Consider the following 19,973-nt stretch of genomic DNA (forward strand, 5'->3'; position numbering starts at 1 on the left):
GAGGTCAGGAGCTTGAGACCAGCCTGGGCAACATGGTGAAACCCTGCCTCTATTAAAAGTACAAAAATTAGCCAGGGGTTATGGGGGGTGCCTGTAATCCTTGCTACTTGGGAGGCTGAGGCACGAAGATCACTTGAACCCTGGAGGCAGAGGTTGCATTTAGTCGAGATTGAGCCACTACACTCCAGCCTGGGCCACCCAGCGAGACTCTGGGTCTCGCCTGTAATCCCAGCACTTTGGGAGGCCGAGGCGAGCGGATCACGTCAGGAGCTCGAGACCATCCTGGCCATCCTAGACCATTTCTACTAAAAATACAAAAAAAAAAAAAAAAAGCCGGGCGTGGTGGCAGGCGCCTGTCGTCCCAGCTACTCGGGAGGCTGAGGCAGGAGAATGGCGTGAACACGGGAGGCGGAGCTTGCAGTGATCCGAGATCGCGCTACTGCACTCCAGCCTGGGCGACAGAGCGAGACTTCGTCTCAAAAAAAAAAAAAAAAAAAAAAAAAGAGTACATGGGACGTTATTGTCCTGTCTACTCCTGTGGGTTTGAAGTTTTCCATAATGACAATGGCATACCACATCACCATACTCTGCATTTATATTAATAGTTCTTATCACAATCTGAACTTTCTTTGCTTCCTTGTTTTGAGTGTTTGCCTCATGAAAGCTTCATGAGGGTAAGAATGGAGTCGCCCTTTTTCACTTTGGGTTCTCAATGCTTAGAGCAGGATCAGATTTCGGATTAGTGTAGCGCTGTCTTTAACACCTAACATTTGCCTGTTTTATTCACCATGGACTCTAGAACTTTGAGCAGCACCTGGCACATCGTAAGAGGTTATTTTTTAAAGTTAGAATAATACATCTAAAATGTACATGAATGAATGAGAGGCCTGGGATGCCAGACTAAAGAGCTTTGACTTGGTCTAAAGGTGATGGGGAGCTAGGCAAAGGTTTTGAGAGTTTAACTTTAATTCAGAGTTCCCTTGGAGACTAATGTCTGGGGTAGGGGGAAGCCAGGGTAAGGGTTCGGGCCATGGAATGGGGTAGCTCAGTCGCTATCAAAAAGACAAGACTGTGACTATTTGGCTGAAGAAGTGGCCAAACCCAGGTTTCTGGGGAGGTCGAGGTACCCTCACTGAGGTCAGGACCTTCTCCTGGCCTATACTGTCCACCAGCAACCATCACACTCCTCCCTCCCCTCTCCCTTAGTTCCCCTCCCAATGGTACAGCCCTTGACAGCAGGACAGACACACAGCCACCCCAAACACTTGTTCTCTCCTCAGTTTAATGGTGGTTAGTGAGATTGCCAAACCCCCTCCCCATTCCCCTCCCCGCCCCGTACAAAATGTGTGTGTGGTTTTTTGTTTTTTGTTTTTTAACAAGAAAAAGGGGGCAAAAGCCAGGAATGGGGAGAGGGGGGTGCAATCTGATATTTTCATACAGACTTTTGATTTTTTAATATATTATATATAAAACCATAAAGACCACGAATCCTCCCCAAACTCCTTTCCCCCTCCCCGGGGGGCCTGGAGGAGAGATGGGGAAGGCCCCCCCAGGAGTGGGTGGACAGAGAGACAAATATGGATGGGACAGACGTTGGGGGAGAAGGTAGAGAGAAGGGGAGCCCAGGAACCTGGGGAAGGGGGATTGGAGAAAAGGGTTTGGGCTGTCTCCCTCACTGCCCCCATCAAAGTTATGACACAAAGACACAGAATCCCTATTTCCACGCCCTCCCCCCACCCATCCCCCCACCGTGCAAACATGGCTTTGCAAAGAAGTGCCCAGAGCTCTGTGGAACTCTTACAATGGCTGGCATGGGGTCTAGGACCCCCAAAGAAATCTGTGTTCCCCTTCCCTGCCCCCCCCTTCCCAGAAACTGACCCCCTCCCCACAAGACCTGGTTTTGTAGCCTAGGGGCCCTGGCCTTCCCCCAGTTATCTTCCCCCAACCCAATCCCTACTGCCCTCACTGGACTTGGGGGGTCTGGACCTTTGGCCCCTGCCCCCTGGGGGACCCAGACCTCTGGGCCCTCACTTCAGGCCCTTACAGAGATCCAGGCATCCAACACCCCCATCCCTGCCCAAGCGTCTGAGGTGTTAGTGGTGGGGGGAGAAGCCCACCATCCCAGACTCTGGTAAATGTCTTTGCTGGTTCCTTGCAGCTGGCAGTGGGGGGGACCCCAGCCCAGGCCCAGGCCTAGGCCTGGGGTGGGGATAGGGTCAGATGAAGAATTCCTCTTTCCTCTTGTGTCCGTCGCTGCCATTGAGGAAGGCTTCTCTTGCTTCTCCCTGTTCATCCAAGCCACTGGCTTCGTGGGTCAGATAGGAACCTGAGGGGGTGACAGACCCCCGGGGCAGGGGGGACATATTTGTGGATCCAGGAGTTGGACAGAAGTATAGGGGAAGAGGGAGACAGACATGACACATGCCAGGCGAAGGAAGAGGGAGAAACGGAACACACAGGGAGAGACAGAGAAAGAGGTAAACAGTGGCAGAGAAAGAGGTAAAAGCAGAATTAGGAAGACTCCAAAAGCTCACCGAAAGTGCCACCCTTATCCTTTCTCTTGGAGGTATTTCCTTGCCCTGCTCCCAGCGAATTCAGCAATTAGGAAAATAAATTGTTTTATTCAAATCCATGCTCTTTTTTTCCCTATTTTTTTGTATTTTTAGTAGAAAAGGGGCTTCGCCATGGTGCCCAGGCTGGTCTCGAACTCCTGGCTTCTCAAGTGCTTTATCCGCCTTGGCCTCCCAACGTGCTGGGATTACAGGCGTGAGCCACCGCGCCCACCCGCAAATCTATGCTTTTAATTCAGCTTCTAAATTCTACCCCTTTTCGAGTATTGTGCCGAAAGCCCCGCCCCCTTTGTCATCTCCGCCCCCGGTGCGGTGGGATTTGGAATCCAGAGCCTAGGCTCCGCCCTCTCGTTACCCTGGCTCTAGGCCCCGCCTCTTTCCGAGCCCTACAACCAACCAACCGTAGAGTCCAGGCCCCGTCCCACTCACCCTTCTGCCGTACCGAGCACCAGACCATGCCCACTAGCACACATATGATCAGAAACACCAGCAGCGCCAGGATGCCGCCCACAATGGCATAGGGAACCGACGTCTGAGCCTCTACCACCGCACCAGGGTCTGCCAGAGGGACAGGGCACAGGACCAGGTCATCAGAGGACGGTCCCAGTCTGGCCCCATCGCTGCCAAGCTTTTAAGCCATTCTGCACACGTCTAACCGTGCCCTTTTATGTGCCACACCCCTCAAAAATTACTGCCACCTTGTAGTCTCTTCTCTTTCCAGATGCTTGTTGGTTTGTACACTGCCCGACCCCTCCCCTGAGTCATGTTACATTTTCCTTTTCTTTTTCTTGTTTTCTTTTGCAGAGACGGGGGTCTCGCTATGTGGCCCAGGCTGATCTTAAACTCCTGGGCTCAAGCGATCCTCCGGCCTAGGCCTCCCAAAGTACTGGGATTAGAGGCGTGAGCGACCGCACCCAGCCATCCCTTTTCTTTTGACTCAAGTTTCTTCCTCCACTAAGAAACAGAGTCCAAGAAACAGGTCCAAGTCCCTTCCCACCTTGTCTAAAACGCTCCAAGTATTTAAAGTGCTGGACCCAACTACCAAAATTTCTGCCCCACCGTCATAGAGCTAAACACAGAACAGCTGTGTGCTAGAGCCCATTCCAACCACCTTACATATTTAGTTCACATAATCTTCACAACAGCCTTGTTATATAGGTGCTATTGTTTATTTCCACTTTACTGATGGGTAAACTGAGGCGCAGACAGGTTCGGTTACCTGCAATAGAATGCAGCCAACCCGAATTTGAGCCCCGCGGGCCAGTCTGGTCCCAAAACAACAAGAACTCTGTTGGCTGCCGAACCCCTGAGTTATGTGGCCTCTTTGCTCAAGCCCCGCCCCTGCCACCTGGCGCCCCGCCCCCGCCCTCAGTCGGCCGCAGCCTGCTCTCACCGTAGACCACAAGTACGTAGAGCGCCCTCGCATGGCCGTGCTTATTGGACGCCTCGCAAGTGTAGGTGCCGTTATCCGCGGATACCAGACCCGGCAGCGTGAGCGTCTCTCCCACGGCCTCCGCCCTCTCCGGCAAAGACTCATTCCCGCGGTTCCAGCGGATCTGGTTTGGCCTGGGTGGGGATAAAGTATAGTGAGAGTTAGGAACCCAGGTGCCAGCACCGAATTCTGACTTGTCAAGAATCTAGACATGCAACTCTCATCCCGCAGGGACCTCCAAATAAGAGGCTTCCTGCTATCTCTTTCCTTTCTGGAAAACCAACAGTCCTGGGCCTACTTCCACCCATCACCAAGGTCTCAGGAATTCTAGCCCAGGCTGAACATGGTGGCTTATGCCTGCAATCCCAGCACTTTAGGAGGCTGAGACGGGAGGATTGCTTAAGGCCAGCAGTTCCAGACCAGCCTGGGCAACACAGGGAGACCCCGTCACTACAATTAAAAAATAATAATAATAATAATAATTCTAGCCCTCCCACGCCATTCCATCCTCAGCAACCGGGAGTCTGAGGCTGCACAGCTTCAGTATTGGGGAGTCTGAGCCTCCAGATTCCTCCTCCCTCAGGATCCAGGAGTCCAGGTCCCAGATCCCTATTCGTCCAGGTCCCCAGCTCTCTCCTCCTCAGGACCCAGGAATCCAGGTCCTAGCTCCCTGTTTGTCCAGGTCCTCAGCTCTCTCCTCCTTAGGACCCAGGAGTCCAAGTCCCTGGTCCCTGTTCTTCCAGGTCCCCAGCTTTCTCCTCCTGAGGACGCAGGAGGCCCCCAGAGCTCACCTGGGGTTCCCCGTGACAGCACACGTCAACACCAGCGTGTCTCCCTCCCTCACCACAGCTTGGGAGGCATGAATCCGGGCCGTGGGGGAGTCTGTTAGGCAAAAGTAAGAGGAGAGAGTAGTTTCCAAGCCATCACGCGGGACAAGGGGGACCCTCGCGGGTGCGGGTGGCTGGCGTTGGGATCCCTTGGGTCCTGGCCCGCCGGTCACTTACACTGCACATCCAGCACGTACTGCGTCTGCTTGCTGTGTCCGGAGGGCAGCGCCTGGTTCTGCGCCTCGCAGATGATGATACCACCGTCGTCCTTACGGTCCACACGAAACCGTACTGTGCTTGCCACGCTCCAGACCTTGCCATTTTCCTGGCTGCTGCTCACTCCTGCCACACCCCGGTCAGACACTGTCAGGCCACAATTCCGGCTCCATCCACCCACCCACCCGAGCCAACGCCAAAGCAGGCTATTTGCCAAGCTCCACCCCTTACCCACAGGCCCCGCCTCTTGTCCTCCAAGCTACGCCCCTCTCCTAACCAAGCCCACGTGCCTCCTCCCAAAGCTCTTCCCTCTTTCACGCTCATGCTTTCTCGTCTATCAATCCATTTAATTGCTATATATATAAAAACATAAATTTATATATATACTTAGAGACAGGGTCTCACAATGTTGGGCAGGTTGAACTCCTGACCTCAAGCAATCCTCCCATCTCAGCCTCCCAAAGTGCTAGGACTACAGGCGTGAGCCACCGCGCTCGACATCAACCACTACATATTGAATGTCCAGTGTCTGTGAAAACCTGTGGCTCCTCTCCACATATAAACAACCTCTCCTAAGTCCCACCTCCTCCCCATCCCTTGTCAGCACTCGGCCCAGGGTACCTTTCAGCTCCTTGCGGTCCCGGTACCAGCGCAGGGTGGCAGCCGGACGGGACCGCGGAACGAGGCAGCTGAGCTCCACCTCGCCGCCCTCTACCGCCTGCTCCCGGACCTCCACCACAGGATTCTCTGGGGCCACTGACGCAGGGAGAAGGGAAGTAAGGGGTTAAAGAAGGCACGAACGTGGGCTCAAAGCGATCGAGCTGCCGGTTCCCAGCGACCATAGGGAACCAGGGTCCCGGGTGGCAGGGGTCAAAGGGGAGAGGTCAGGAGCCAGATGCCCATCCAGGATGTTAAAAATAGCCATGGTCTGAAAGTCTCAGGAGAAGAGAGAAGCAGAGAAGAAAGGAGGAGAGGATGCGTCCGACAAGGGGGAGGGCGTTACCTAGTACCGTGAGCGTGGCAATCTGGTGGTGGGTGTCTTCTGTGTAGAGCTGGCAGAAATAGCCCCCCTCGTCCTCCAGGCGGGCATCTGAGAGCCGGATCCGCACCCGGCGTGGGGAGAACTCCTCAAGCTGGAAACGCTCATCCTTCAAGGCTAGAGAGAGTGAGGGGGAAGGTGTGAATTTCGGGAGTCCTGGCCTCACAAGTCCCACCCATCCGACAGGAGCTTAGAGTCCAGCCCTCTGCCTCTTTTCTCCAGCCATATCTATGAGTCTGAGGTGTCCAACTATTTACTCCCTTGAGGACCCAGCATTATTCAAGTCCTCCTGCCTGCAGGACCAGCAGTCCGGGACCCCAGCCCTTTCTTCTCCGAGACCCAGGAGACCAAACTCTCAGGTGTGTCCTCTTTCAGGACATGGGAGTCTGGGCCCCAGCCCTCTCTTCCTTTAAGACTCCTGAGTCTGGTCCCCAGCACTCACCACGGGTGCCATTGAAGAAGAGGGTCTGCCGGGCTGGGTTCTGGATGACAACTATGGACCCATCATACTGGTGCAGACGGCAGGTGATCTCAGCCACCCCACCCTCAGCCACTGTCACGTTCTCTGTCTGTACTTCCTGTCCTGCCCCTGGACGATTAGACAAAGAGACAGGATAGAAGACTTACTGAGAGCTGCAATTCAATTTTTTCTTTCTCCCTCTTCCCCATCCAAACCTCCAATCCCTCTCTTTCCCCTCATTCATTCCATTGCACTGAACATTTCCTGCAGGCTAGAGTCCAGGACAGGGAGGAAATCTGCTCCCTACTCTAAAAGAGCTGCAGTCAAGATTTAGTAGAATATGCTCTAATGAGGGCAGCACAGGGCACACTAGGAGTCCAGAGCAAGGGGAGACTATTATAGAACTGCCTAGAGAGACGGGTAGCCAGAGAGGGCTCTGCAAGAAAGCTCCATTGGATCTGGATCTTAAAGAGTAAGCAGGAGGCTGAGCGCGGTGGCTCATGCCTGTAATCCCAGCACTTTGAGAGGCCGAGGTGGGCGGATCGCAAGGTCAAGAGATAGAGACCATCCTGGCCAACATGGTGAAACCCTGTCACTACTAAAAATACAAAAAAAAAAAAAAAAAATTAGCTGGGTGTGGTGGTGCGCACCTGTAGTCCCAGCTACTCGGGAGGCTGAGGCAGGGGAATCGCTTGAACCCGGGAGTTGGAAGTTGCAGTGAGCCGAGATGGAGCCACTGCACTCCAGCCTGGGCAACAGAGCAAGACTCTGTCTCAAAAAAAAAAGAAAGAAAAAAAAGAGTAAGCAGGAGTTCACAAGGTGTGGGAGACTGCTGTGTGTTCACCAAGCCTCATCTTTCACACCTGGGCACATGTTGTAGCCCGTTTGCAAAGATAGCCGTAATATTCTCCTGTCCCTGGACATGCCCTTTGCAAGTTGATTTTGCCATTCCTCCCATTGAGAAGCCACTTTGTCCCCTACTAGTCTGGGTAAGCCTTGAGAGTTGCTTTGACCAATAGAATTTGCTAGAAGTGATATTGAGCCTAGGCCTGAAGAGGCCTTGTAGCTTCCACTCCTGCCCTAAGACTGTTGCATGAAGATACCCAGACTAGTGTCTTTGCAGATGAACAATCATGGTGAAAGAGAAGCCCAGCCGGCAGCCAGCACCAATCGCCAGCTGTGTGAGTGTGGCCATCCTGGATCATCCAGCCCCAGCTGCCCCACCAGCTGACAGCAGCCACACAAGTGACCCCAGTTGAGACCAATAAAAGATCTGCCCATCTGATACAGCCCAAACTGCTGAACCCCAGAATCATGAACAAATAAGGTGGTGGTTGTTTTAAGCTCCTAAGTTGTGGGTGATCTGTTCTACTGCTAAAGTTAACTGATACAATACATAATTAGGCTATACTTCCCAGCATCCTTTATAGTTAGGTGGGGCCATGTGACCAATTCTGGCCAATGGGATGTAGGTGGAAGAGAAACACCTCTTGCAGCCTGACCCATCTCCCTCATAATCCTTCACACTGGCTGAACAGAGAGGACTCCAAGGAGCCTAGAGGAGGGCAGAATCACAAGCCAGAAGGAACCTGGGTCTCTAACTGACTGTCCCCCATGACCCACCTGTATAGGACTGTGATATGAGCAAGAAATATACCTTTTTGTTAAGCCATTGAGATTTCAGGGGTGTCTGTTACAGCCTTTAACCTACCCTGATTAATCCATCAGAAAAACAAGGTGGGGAATCTAGCACCATCAGAGAAAAGCATTTAGGAAAGCTGAAAGCCAAGACTAATCATCAGCATCAATATCATCATCTGTTGTCTTCAAAATAACAATAACCCCCATAGCTACCAATTATTAGGTACTTGCAGTGTTAGTCCCTGTGCTAAGGGCATTACCCATATAACTTACCTTTAATCCTCACAATCCCTGTGTAAGGTAGACATGATTATTATCATTATTATTATTATTTTGGGACAGAGTCTTGCTCTGTTGCCCAGGCTGGAGTGCAGTGGTGTGATCTCAGCTCATTGAAACCTCCACCTCCCAAGTTCAAGCGATTCTTCAGCCTCAGCCTCCCAAGTAGCTGGAATTACAGGCATGCACCACCATGCCGGGCTAATTTTTATTTTTAGTAGAGACAGAGTTTAGCCATATTGGCCTGGCTGGTCTCGAACTCCTGGCCTCAAGTGATCCGCCTGCCTCAGCCTCCCAAAGTCCAGGGATTACAGGTGCGACCCACCGCGCCCGGCCAATTATTATTATTATTTTTAATTTGAGACAAGGTCAGGCTGGAGTGCAGTGGCATGATCTCAGCTCACTGCAATGTCTGCCTCCCAGGCTCGAGTGATCCCACCTCAGCCTCCCCAGTAGCTGAAACTACAGGTGCACAACATCACACCTGGCTAACTTTTGTATTTTTTTAGAGACGGAGTTTCGCCGTGTTGCCCAGGCTGGTCTTGAACTTGCGAGCTCAAGTGAACTGCCTGCTTCGGCCTCCCAAAGTGCTGGGATTACAGGCATGAGCCACTGTGCCCGGCCTGCGCTATTATTATCCCCATTTTGCCCGGCCTGCGCTATTATTATCCCAATTTTCCCCCATTTCCATTTTTCTTTTCTTTTTTTTTTTTTTTTTTTTTTGAGACATTGTCTTGCTCTGTCGCCCAGGCTAGAGTGCAGTGGTACGATCTCGGCTCACTGCAACCTCCACCTCCCGGGTTCAAGCAATTCTCCTGCCACAGCCTCCCAAGTAGCTGGGATTATAGGCACCTGCCACTGCACTTGGCTAATCTTTGTGTTTTTAGTAAAGACGGGGGTCTCACCATCTTGGCCAGGCTGGTCTGCAACTCCTGACCTCGTGATCCACCCGCCTCGGCCTCCCAAAGTGCTGGGATTACAGGCTTGAGCTATCGTGTCCTGCTCCCATTCCCATTTTATAGGTGAGAAAATTGGCCCACAGAGATGAAATGACTTGCCCAAGTTCACAGCCAAGAGTGGCAGTGCCAAAATCTTCGTCCAAATCTCTGATTCTGTATCCTGAATCTGTATATCCACTCCTGGCTGTCTGGATTAAGTGTCCATCATTGGCAGGGGGTTGTGAGATCCGCTTGTGATGGGCCTCGAATGCCAACCTAGGAGATTTGCTTTCATCCTAAGGGCCAGTGAAGGTTTTGAAGCAGGAATATGCCATGATTAGATCTGGCTATTTGTCTTTAAGTGCTGGATAACTATCCATGTCTTTTACATTCAGGTGCTGGGTTGCATTCATTCAGGAGTATTTCCTGAGCATCACGTAGGTTTTCAGGGGCTGAGTAGTCAGAGATGAGTTAGATGGGGTCCCTGCCCTTTAAGATTTATGGGAAGGTAGAAACCAATCACCGTAATCAAAAGTGTTATGTGGCTGGGCACGGTGGCTCACACCTGTAATCCCAGCACTTTGGGAGGCCGAGGTGGGCGGATCACAAGGTCAGGAGTTCGAGACCAGCCTGACCAACATGGTGAAACCCCGTCTGTACTAAAAATACAAAAATTAGCCAGGCGTGGTGGTGGGTGCTTGTAATTCCAGCTACTCAGGAGGCTGAGGCATAAGAATCGCTTGAACCTGGGAGGCGGAGGTTGCAGTGAGCCAAGATCGCGCCACTGCAGTCCAGCCTGGGTGACAGAGCAAGACTCCGTTTCAAAAAAGAAAAAAAAAAAAAGAAAGAAAAGAAAGTGTTATGTTTTCTGTAAGAGGGTAGGTAACCTAATTTGGAAGTTGAGGGGTAGAAAAGATTATTTCTGGGGGATGGAGACAGAGACTTCTGGCTTCCTATTCTGACATCCATTTTTCCCTTTCTCCTCAGTAAAAGAAAAGAACAGTGGTTGTATTTTATGGTTGCATTATGTCCAGCAGAAAAAGGCATTCCTCAGTCTCCTTGCAGCAAGGTAAAGCCATCTGATAAAATTTTGTCCAGTTGGATATAAGCCAAAATGTTGCATGACAATTTTGGGAGGACTTCCTGAAACAGGTGGACAAACCCTTTTTCTACTGAGTCACCTTTGTGCCACCTGGAACTAACAGTGTGATGCGTGGAATTTAGGCAGCCATGTTGAACCATGAGGACAAGAGCAGTGGGGATGGCGGAACCAAGAGCTGGAAGGTGCCTGAGTCTCTGGTGAAGATGTGGAGCTGCTGTAACAACCCTGAACTCCTACTTCTGGACTTCTTTTATGTTTGAGTGTAACACTTTGGGTATTTTTATTTTTTTAATTTATTTTAGAGATGAGGTCTCACTATGTTGCCTAGGCTGGACTCAAACTCTTATGCTCAAGCAGTCCTCCTGCCTCAGCTTCATGAGTAGCTGAAACTATAGCACTTTGGGTATTTCAGCCACTATTTGAGGTTTTTCTAGCACCTCCTGGAATATCAAGCTTAACATGTCCAATCCTTGCCCCAGATATTTTCCTCCCCAAATTTTCTCAATCTCAAAAAATTTCACCACCATCCACCTGGTTGCTCAGGTCAAAAACCTAGAAATCATTCAAGTTCTCTCCCTTTCCCTCATCCCCAATATCCATTCCATCAGCAACATCTGTCCATTCTACCTCCAAGACATATCCCAGATCTCATCACCTTTGTCTGCCTCTCCTACCCTCACTCTCATCCAGCATCATCCCTCACCTGGACTCTGCAAAAGCCTACTCGTGGGTCTGTCTGCATCCCTGTCTGCCTCCTCCAGGGCCATTCTCCACCCAGTGGCCGGATCGATTTTTCAAAGAGGTAAATCAGATCAATTCACCTTTCTGCTTAAAACCCTCCGAGGGCTGCCCGTAACATGTAGAATAAAATAGAGACCCCTTCCCGGGGACTTCAAGGTGCTATATGGCCTGGCCCCTTGCTGACCTTACTTCACTCTGGGCTCGCTAGCCTTGCTGTCCCTCAAACATGCTGAGCTCGCTCCCACCACAGGGCCTTTTCCCTTTTCTTCCTTCTGCCTGGAATGTTCTTCTCCCCACCTCCCAAGCCCCATCTTCCCAGGGCTGACTCCTGTTCCCATTTGGGTCTCAAATCATATCAGTACCTTCTCAGAGAGGCCTTCCCTCACTGCTCATCCCTTCACCTTTAGAACACTTTCTTTTCTTTTAAGAGACAAAGTCAGCCCAGTGCGGTGGCTCACGCCTGTAATACCAGCACTTTTGAGAGGCCAAGGCGGGCAGATCACCTCAGGTCAGGAGTTCAAGACCAGCCTGGCCAACGTGGCGAAACCCCGTCTCTACTAAAAAAATACAAAAATTAGCTAGGCAGTGGTAGCCCTGGCTACTCAGGAGGCTGAGGCAGAATTGCTTGAACCCGGGAGGCAGAGGTTGCAGTGAGCCGAGATCGAGCCACTGCACTCCAACCTGGGTGACAGAGAGAGACTCTGTCTCAAAAAAAAAAAAAAAAAAGAGACAGGGTATTGCTCTGTCACCCAGGCTGGAGTGCAGTGGTGCAATCATGGCTCACTGCAGCCTCGAACTCCTGGGCTCAAGCCATCCTCCCACCTCAGCCTCCTAAGTAGCTGAGATTATAGGCTCCTCCCACCACACCTGGCTAATTTTTGTGCTTTTTGTGGAGACACAGATTCTCCATGTTGCCCAGGCTGGTCTCCAACTCCTGGGGTCAAAGGATCCTCCTGCCTTGGCTTCCCAAAGTGCTGGGATTACAGGCGTGAGCCACTGCGCCTGGCCCAGAACACTTGCTATTTCCTCACCATTGCTTTATTTCTTCTATGAAGATTTCACTGGAATTATCAGATTAATTTGCTTATTTGTTTACTGTCTGTTTGTCACCCATGACTGGAATGTATACTCTAGGAAGGCAGGGATATAATCCAATGGGTTTACTGCTGCACCCCTAGTACCCAGAAGAGTGCTTGGCACCTGATAAGTGTCTGGGGAACTTGCTACATGAATTACATGTGTCAGATGGGATATCTGTTCGTCTTTCTTCTCTCTTTTTTCTTTCTCTCTTTCTCTCTCTCTTTCTTTCTTTCTTTCTCTTTCTTTCTTTTTTCTTTTTTTGAGATAAGGTCTCGCTCTGTCACCCAGGCTAGAGTGCAGTGGTGCAATCATGGCTCACTGCAACCTTGAACATGTGGGCTCAAGCGATCCTCCCACCTCAGGCTACCAAATAGCTAAGACTACAGAGGTGCGTAGCTATGCCCAGCTAATTAAAAAAAAAAAAAAAAATTTTTTTTTTTTTTTAGAGATGGGGGTCTCAATATCTTGCCCAGGTTGGTCTTGAACTCCTAGGCTCGAGCAATCCCCCTGCCTTGGCCTCCCAAAGTGCTGGGATTATAGGCATGAGCCATTGCAGCTGGCCCAGACAGAATCTCATTTCAGCCCGACAACTTTGTGACATCATTATTTTCATCTTAAACACCTAGGTTGATCCCAGCTCAACCACTTGCCATCTGTGTGACCTGTGGGCAAGTGACCTTACCTTTCGGAGCCTCAGTTGCCCCATCTATAAAATGGGAATGATGCCAGTGCCTGCCTCATAAGGATGAGCCCCGCACCTGAAGCTCAGGGAGCCCTCTCTGCAAGGCTGTTTTAGTGCAACCTCCGGAAACATGCCCATGCATGTGAAAACTGGCATGCACATTCTGGTGCTTTTAAAAACATCTCGAAGCCTATCCACAGATCCTGGACCTCAAGACTGGTTCAGTGCTAGCCCCCCATTTTACAGATGTGGAGAATGAGGCTTAGCGGGTCCCAGGCAAGTCAGTGGCAAAACTCACCATCTCCTGGGAGCCATCAGGTTCCTCTGGATCTGCCCCCACCAAATTTATCCCCTGCTCTCTGCTTGAGGGTGCACATGGGGTGAGGGTGGGGGTCTTTTGTTTTACTCCCTCCCCCTCCTGAGGAGTCAGTAACCAACAGTGTCTGTGCCTGGAATATTAATGTCTCAGCAGCTTTTGTTTGGGGGGTTGGGGGTGGTGGGGGCGGGACTTTCTGGTCAGAGAGGGGCTGAGCTTTGGGGACTGAGGCACTGGCCCTTTAAACTGTGTTGACAGCCAGGAGTCGTCATGGGGATGGTGCTTGGAAAAAGGGACAGGGAGGGTTTGGGAAAGAGTGGCGGAGCAGGTAATGCGTTAAGACCCAGGAATCCAGCCCCCAACTACCTCCTCTCCCAGGACCCAGGAGTCTAGGCTCCCAGCCCCTCCTCCATCAGGTTCCAGGAGTCTGGAACCCCGGCTTCTTTCCGCCTTAGACCCAGGAATTCAGCCCCCAACCACCTCCTCTCTCAGGTTCCCGAAATCCAGACCCCTAGCCCCCTTCTCGATCAGGACCCAGGAGTCTGGGCTGTCAGCAGCCCCTTCCTTCAAACCTAGGAGTCAGAACCCCCAGCCCTCTCCTAGCTTAGACACAGGAGTCTGGGCCTCCAGCCCCCTCCTCCTTCAGGACCCAGGAGCCAGGGGTCCAGAGTACACAGCTGGTGGATGTTTCCACGGAGACTAAGCAGGGTGGGGGGAGCGCTTCCTGGGTCCTGAGTCAGCGAATACCCAAGGGAGTCTCAAGGTCATAGTTCCGGGAAGGTCACCACCACCCCCTCTGTATCCGCTCCCCAGGGGGCTCCTGGCATCCTGCCTCCTTCCCCCTTCCTCCCTTAGGGAGGTGGTACATCCCTGCGTCCTGACTGAACCCCCCTCAGCCCCCCATCAATGGCGGAGTCCGAACATCCTCGCACAAAGCGTCAATTCTTCCCCAGCTCAGCCTTGTGAAGGCGCCTGTATTCGCAGGACCTAGGCGTCAGGGTCTCAGCCCCTCCTCCCTCAGAAACCTGGAGTGGAATCCCCCGCCTCCAGCCCCTTCCTCCCTCAGGACCCAGGAGTCTGTATCCTCATCCCTTCCTCCCTCAAGACCTAGGAGTGTGGACTCCCAGCCCCCTTTTCCTTCCGGACACAGGAGTTCCAGCCCTCGGCCCTCTCCTCTCTTAAACCCAGGAGTCTAAGACCCCAGCCTCCTCCTCCCTGAGAAACAGGAGTCTAAGACCCCAGCCTCCTCCTCCCTCAAACTCAGGAGTCTAAGACCCCAGCCCCCTCCTCCCTCAGACTCAGGAGTCTAAGACCCCAGCCCCCTCCTCCCTCAGACTCAGGAGTCTAAGACCCCAGCCCCCTCCTCCCTCAGACTCAGGAGTCTAAGACCCCAGCCCCCTCCTCCCTCAGACTCAGGAGTCTAAGACCCCAGCCCCCTCCTCCCTCAGACTCAGGAGTCTAAGACCCCAGCCCCCTCCTCCCTCAGACTCAGGAGTCTAAGACCCCAACCCCCTCCTCCCTGGACCCAGGAGCCTAAGACCTCAGCCCCCTCCTCCTTGAGACCCAGGAGTCTAAGACCCTAGCTCCCTCCTCCTTTAGACCCATTAGTCTAGGCCCCTAGACCCTCCTCCATCAGACCCAGGAGTCCAGGCCCCCAGCCCCTCCTCCATCAGATCCAGCCCCTCCTCTCCTGAAAACTTTTGACTCTAACTCCCCAGTCCTCAACCCCTAGAAGCACAGTCCTGCCTTTCCTCAATGCTCTGTCCCCTCCCATCTGGGGACCTAGGCATCAGGTGGGGGCGTAGGGGTGAGTCAGCAACCTCACACACAAAGTCCCCGCTGTGGCCCCCACATTCCTGGGATATTCGGGACTCCCTGGATTCCAGGCCTCAGGCCCAGCCAGGGAGTGGGGAGTCCCCCAGAGATCCTCCCTGGGTGTGGGGTACGAGAGGAATTCCTGCTCCGGGAAGGGTGCAGGCCTGCACTGAGCTCCCTCTGTCCGAACCTCCACCCCCAGTGCCCTCTATTCACCCCCTCTTCCCAGAAGAGCCAGGCTCAGCACCTGCCCCTTGCCCCACTGGGTGCCCACGGAGGAGCCTGCGTGCCTGCTCCCTATGGGCCTGGGGTCTGCACAGGCGGAAATCAGTGGGTGCTTCCGTTCTGATGCCACAGGCCATTGGATGCTGGCGGGTCTGACTGTCTCCAGGCCACCCCCCACCCCTCCCAGAGAGAGAAAGCTGCCTTTGTGTTCTCCAAGATGGGGACAGGCCAGGCTCGCACGACATTAACCCAGCCTTAGGCCCCAGCCCTGCTGTGTCTAAGGTCTTGGAATCCACTGCAGAACCTGACCCCCACCCCCAGGCTCTGGGGACACAGGCGCCTGGCTCATGGGTGGGTGGGTGGGTGGGGGGGTCAGTGATAGAAACCTCCAAAACCTGTTCCTTGGGGTGACTCACAATGGAGGGAGGGTCCCCCTATTCTCAAGAGTGGCTGGTCAGAATTTTAGCAGGAAAAAGTGAGTCACCCTGGGAAGGAAACATTATTTAGGGACCAACAACTGCCCCCTCCACAAGACCCCTCAACTCCTAATAGCCTCTCTATTCTTTCTTTGTATTGGATATCTGTTTCCTCTCCTCCTTTCTATTCTACCCAGTTTCTGGCTGCGGGTCCCATTTCTGCCTGGGTGCATCCCTGGGCAGGCAACCCATCCCTCCCTCTTGCTTTCTCTCCTCTGCCCACCCTGGATCCTTCTTCTTTGGGCATAAATCTCATCATCTTCTGCTATGCTCAGAAGATGAATGAACCAGGAGAGAGAGAACATGTTTTTAAAATGGCGCAAATGCACCCCATCTCCCCCAATTCCTGCTGGCTGGGCAAGGTGAGAGAGGAAGAAGTGACTAAGAGAGAAATGTGGGAACAACAGATACCCCCTAAAATGTGGTAGCCAAGGCCACTGAGAAATATCCAATGGAAAGGAGAGCAGGAAGGACCCTCCAAGACCACACACTACAGCCTCCTACCCCATGCTTTACAGAAGGGGAAAGTAAGGCCCAGAGAGGGACAAGGACTGATGCAAAATTATACTAAAGGGTCCTGGGTAAGGCTTGGACCCAAGTTCCTTAGCTCCCAGCTGAGAGCTCTTCCCATGACACCAAGCTCAGTTTCTACTTGTAAAAGCCACATACTATTTACTTTAGAGAAAGTTTACAGAGAGGATTAGGGTGCCAGGAAGCAGTGACTTGGAAATCAAACGAGGGACAGGGCTGTAGACCTAACTCCCAGAAGCACCAGAGAAAGGCTTTTGCACGGGGCGGGTGGTCACCTTAAGCTATATTCTGATCCTGAGAATTCAAAGTCTGATGATTCTAAGCTGTCAGGATTCTAAATGTCATAGATGTCAAGATCCAGGAACTCCAAGACATCAAGATTTCACGATTTTTAAGACGTCAAGATGCTAGCATGCTAACACCATCACGGTTCTAGAACTTCAAAGGTGTCAAGCTTCTAAAGCCTTCTGGATTCTAGAATCCTGTAGATGTCAGCATTCTAAAGTACCATCAGGTTCTTTATTTACTGGATTCATTAGTTCCAGGATTCTATGAGCCTGGTGTTTAGCCTAAAAAATAAAGATAAATTAAAATTGATGGAAATGTCACTGAGGTACCAAAGTTCTCATCTGGGAAATTGTGGCATGTCTGTTGTAAAGAAAGGAGGTAATGATGCAAGTTCTAAAGCAGTCACAGAAGACTAGAGAAGAAAGAAAGACAGTGAGAGGACAGCTTTGCCCCTCATCCTGGCCGAGGTGAGGATGGCTCTGCCTCAAACCCTGGAGTGGGGAACATGTAACCGCACTCAACTTGCCAGAAACCCCTTCACGGTCTGAGCTGGCGTTCCCTTTCATGTCACTGAGTTCAACATCCTCACTTTACAGAAAGAGAAACAGAAGCCTGGAGAGAGGGAGGTGTTTACCATTGGCTGCGATGGCAAATGGCAAGAGCCAAGATTTAAGCCCAGGCCGCCAGCCCCATGCCACCTGGTTATAACTCCTCTCACCAATCTCTGCAGAACACCCAGCCCTCCTGCTTCTGCCTAGCCACCTTCCAATCCTCTGTTCCTTCCAAAAGTGGCCTTATCCACCAGGGAGGGGTGACCTGTGGCAGGTTCAAGACTTACACAGTGTGAGAGTGTGTGTGGGTGACATTTCCTGACCTTGTCCCCAGTCTCAGGGTCACCCGACCTCGGGGGTCTCCAGCTTCTCACAGTGTGTGATGAGGGTATGTGGATGGCTCCCTGGATGTCCTGGACAGGGGCTTCTCTGTGAGTCAAGCCTGGGTGTGTGAATGGGTGAGCAGGGTTTGGAGAGGCATTCGCTGAATCCACGTGTGTGCCTACACGCCAAGGTCCCCCATTCTCACTTCCCCACACACATGCACACAGATGTTCCCCTCCAGGGCTCTTTAGAATGCCCTGCCTGACTGAATTCCTCTCCAGGGGCACAGAGGGATAGAGAGAGGGAGGAAGGTAGGACGGGAATGGGAGATCCCGGGATGGAGGCTGTAAGGGTAGAGAGAGGAGGCACAGTAGAAAGACAGGGATGGAGATAGTGGGACAGAGAAGGGGGAAAGAGACAGGTGACAGAAAGGGTTAGAGAAACGAGTGACAGAAAGACAGGGGACAGAGACAAGGGGATGGGGCAGATAGGGGACAGAGAAAAAGGGACAGAAAAACAAGGGTGACAGCGAGACAGAGACAGGGACCAAGAATAGGGGCAGAGAGGGAGGGCAGAAATCCGGGGGAAAGAGAATAGACAGGATGATGGAGGGGACAGAGTGACCCAGGAAAAGGGGACAGAGACCAGGGGACAGAGGTAGGGGACAAAGACAGAATAGATGAGGAACACCGAGGCAAGGAGAGAGGGAGACAGACAGAAGGAGGGACAGGACTTCGAGACTGAGGGATAGAGGACAAGGGTAGGGGGACGAGGAGCCAGACGGGGGTGTTCAGAGACGGGCGGACAGAGGGACGCAGAGACTGGACAGAAGGACAGCGGGACCGGCCTGGGGAGGGCGGACTTGTGTGTGTAGGGGGGTCTCGGGCCCTTTGTCCCCGCCGGGATCCAGCCTGCGCGGGTGGGGGGGCTGCGGCACGGCGGCCGGGCCCCGCGCCCCCTCCCCCGCTCGTCGCTCCCGGCTCCCGGCCCGCGCTGCGCTTTGTCCCGGGGAGGGGGCCCGGCCCGGCCCCGCGCGCATTGTTCGGCCTCTGCGGCCCCGAGGCTGCCGGGCTGTCACCACAGCGCGCCCCCCGCCCCAGCCCGGCCGGCCGACCCCGGCCCCCGACCCTACCTGGCCCCGCCGCGGCCGCCCACAGCAGCAGCAGCGGCCACTGGAAGCGCCGGGCCCGGCCCATGGTGCCGCCGCCGCCGCCGCCGCCGCTCGCTCCCGGCCCGGCACCTGCACCGCCCGCGCCGCCCGCCCCGCCCCCCGCGCCCCGCCCCCTGCCCGCCCGGGGGCGGGGCGCCGAGGCCGGGGCGGGGCCGGGGCCGGGGCCGGGGAGGGGAGGGGGAGACGGAGGAGAGGCCCGGAGACAATGGGGGGGACGGCACGGTGGGGGAACGGTGCGGGGTGCGAAAGCCGGAGAGGAGAGGGGTGAGGAGGGCGGGAAGGGGTGCGCGGGAGGGCGACAGCGGCGTGGGAGCAGGTGGGGGATCTCGGTGAGCGCGGGAAATGGAGGGTGTTGGGTGAGGGTGCTGCGTGCGGGCCCAGGTGCTGCGCGCGAGGGTGCGGAGTTGCTGGCATGCAGGGTGCTTGCGCTGCGCGGAGGGGAGGGTGGCAGGGTGTTGCTGGAGGCTGTGCGAGGGTGGGGGCGTGGGCGTCGTGGGGTGCGGTGTGTGCGAAGGGAGAGCGTGGCCAGCGTGACGGGGGAGCGTAAGGGAGGGAGTGCGACGTGGGAAAGGTGAGTGTGAGAGGCGTGCTGCGGGCAGGTGGGTGTCTGGAGTCTAGCGAGAGGCTGTGAGCTGAGCCACCGGGACAGGGGAGGCTGCAGCTGGAGGTCCGGAGGGTCCGGAGGTCGAGGCAGGTCAAGGATCTCCCAGGGCAGGGCGAGGCTGGGGCTCAGGAGTGGGGTGGGGTCAGTTCCCTCCCTCCCTCTCTCCTGTCCTGACCTGAAAACCCCGTGTTTCCGCGTCATTCTCCGGGAGGGGCCCCCTGAAAGTGAACTAACTGGAAGGAAGCCTGAATCCTGGGTCCCAGGAGGGAGAGGCTCCTGTGAACACCTTCCAAGCCCTGGCGTCCCCTCTCCTCCCTGCTGTCTCCCTGCCCCAGCCTCTCTCCCTCTCTCTGCATGTATTTGCCTCTGCCCTTCCTCTCTCCCCATCTTTGAGGCTGACTCACCCCTCCAGACTTAGGTCCCTTCTCCCTCCTGGGAGTGGGTTTCCCTGAGCCCACTTCTGTGACATCCTGTAGACCTGATGCGGGATCATTACCTATGGGACCCAGAAAGAGTGAGAAACCATGGAAAGAAGGCCTCAACCTCTCTCATGCCCATTTGTCAGGCAAACTGAGGTCCAGAAGTGCCAATTATGAACATCTTTCCTTCCCCCCGCACCCCCCCCCAGCCCAGACGGAGTCTCGCTCTGTTGCCCAGGCTGGAGT

General features: G+C 53.8%; 1 protein-coding gene across 2 annotated transcripts; it reads right to left on the bottom strand.

Annotated features, from left to right (window-relative positions):
* Positions 1–1,265: 1,265 nt before the first annotated feature.
* On the bottom strand, positions 1,266–18,789 carry CADM4 (cell adhesion molecule 4). Of its 2 annotated transcripts, XM_034944856.4 has the most exons (9): positions 18,666–18,789; positions 6,527–6,673; positions 6,049–6,201; positions 5,667–5,801; positions 5,007–5,171; positions 4,794–4,884; positions 3,964–4,136; positions 3,000–3,128; positions 1,266–2,326 (listed from the first exon to the last, which is right to left on the bottom strand). In XM_034944856.4, the coding sequence occupies exons 1-9, from the start codon at positions 18,727–18,729 to the stop codon at positions 2,217–2,219; spliced, it is 1,167 nt and encodes a 388-aa protein (XP_034800747.1). In that variant the 5' UTR covers positions 18,730–18,789; the 3' UTR covers positions 1,266–2,216. The 2 variants fall into 2 exon arrangements, with proteins under 2 accessions (XP_034800747.1, XP_063456419.1); XM_063600349.1 differs by having other exon boundaries at positions 1,266–3,128; positions 18,666–18,787.
* Positions 18,790–19,973: the final 1,184 nt, after the last annotated feature.

The sequence above is a fragment of the Pan paniscus genome, chromosome 20, assembly GCF_029289425.2.
Source record: "Pan paniscus chromosome 20, NHGRI_mPanPan1-v2.0_pri, whole genome shotgun sequence".
Lineage (NCBI taxonomy): Eukaryota > Metazoa > Chordata > Mammalia > Primates > Hominidae > Pan > Pan paniscus.

Coding starts and splice junctions, on each gene's coding strand:
- CADM4 (XM_063600349.1), bottom strand. CDS start 18,729: ATGGGCCGGGCCCGGCGCTTCCAGTGGCCGCTGCTGCTGCTGTGGGCG. Junction 5,172..5,666: donor GGACCGCAAGGAGCTGAAAG/GTACCCTGGGCC, acceptor GGGGTGTGGCAG/GAGTGAGCAGCAGCCAGGAA. Junction 4,885..5,006: donor GTACGTGCTGGATGTGCAGT/GTAAGTGACCGG, acceptor TTTGCCTAACAG/ACTCCCCCACGGCCCGGATT.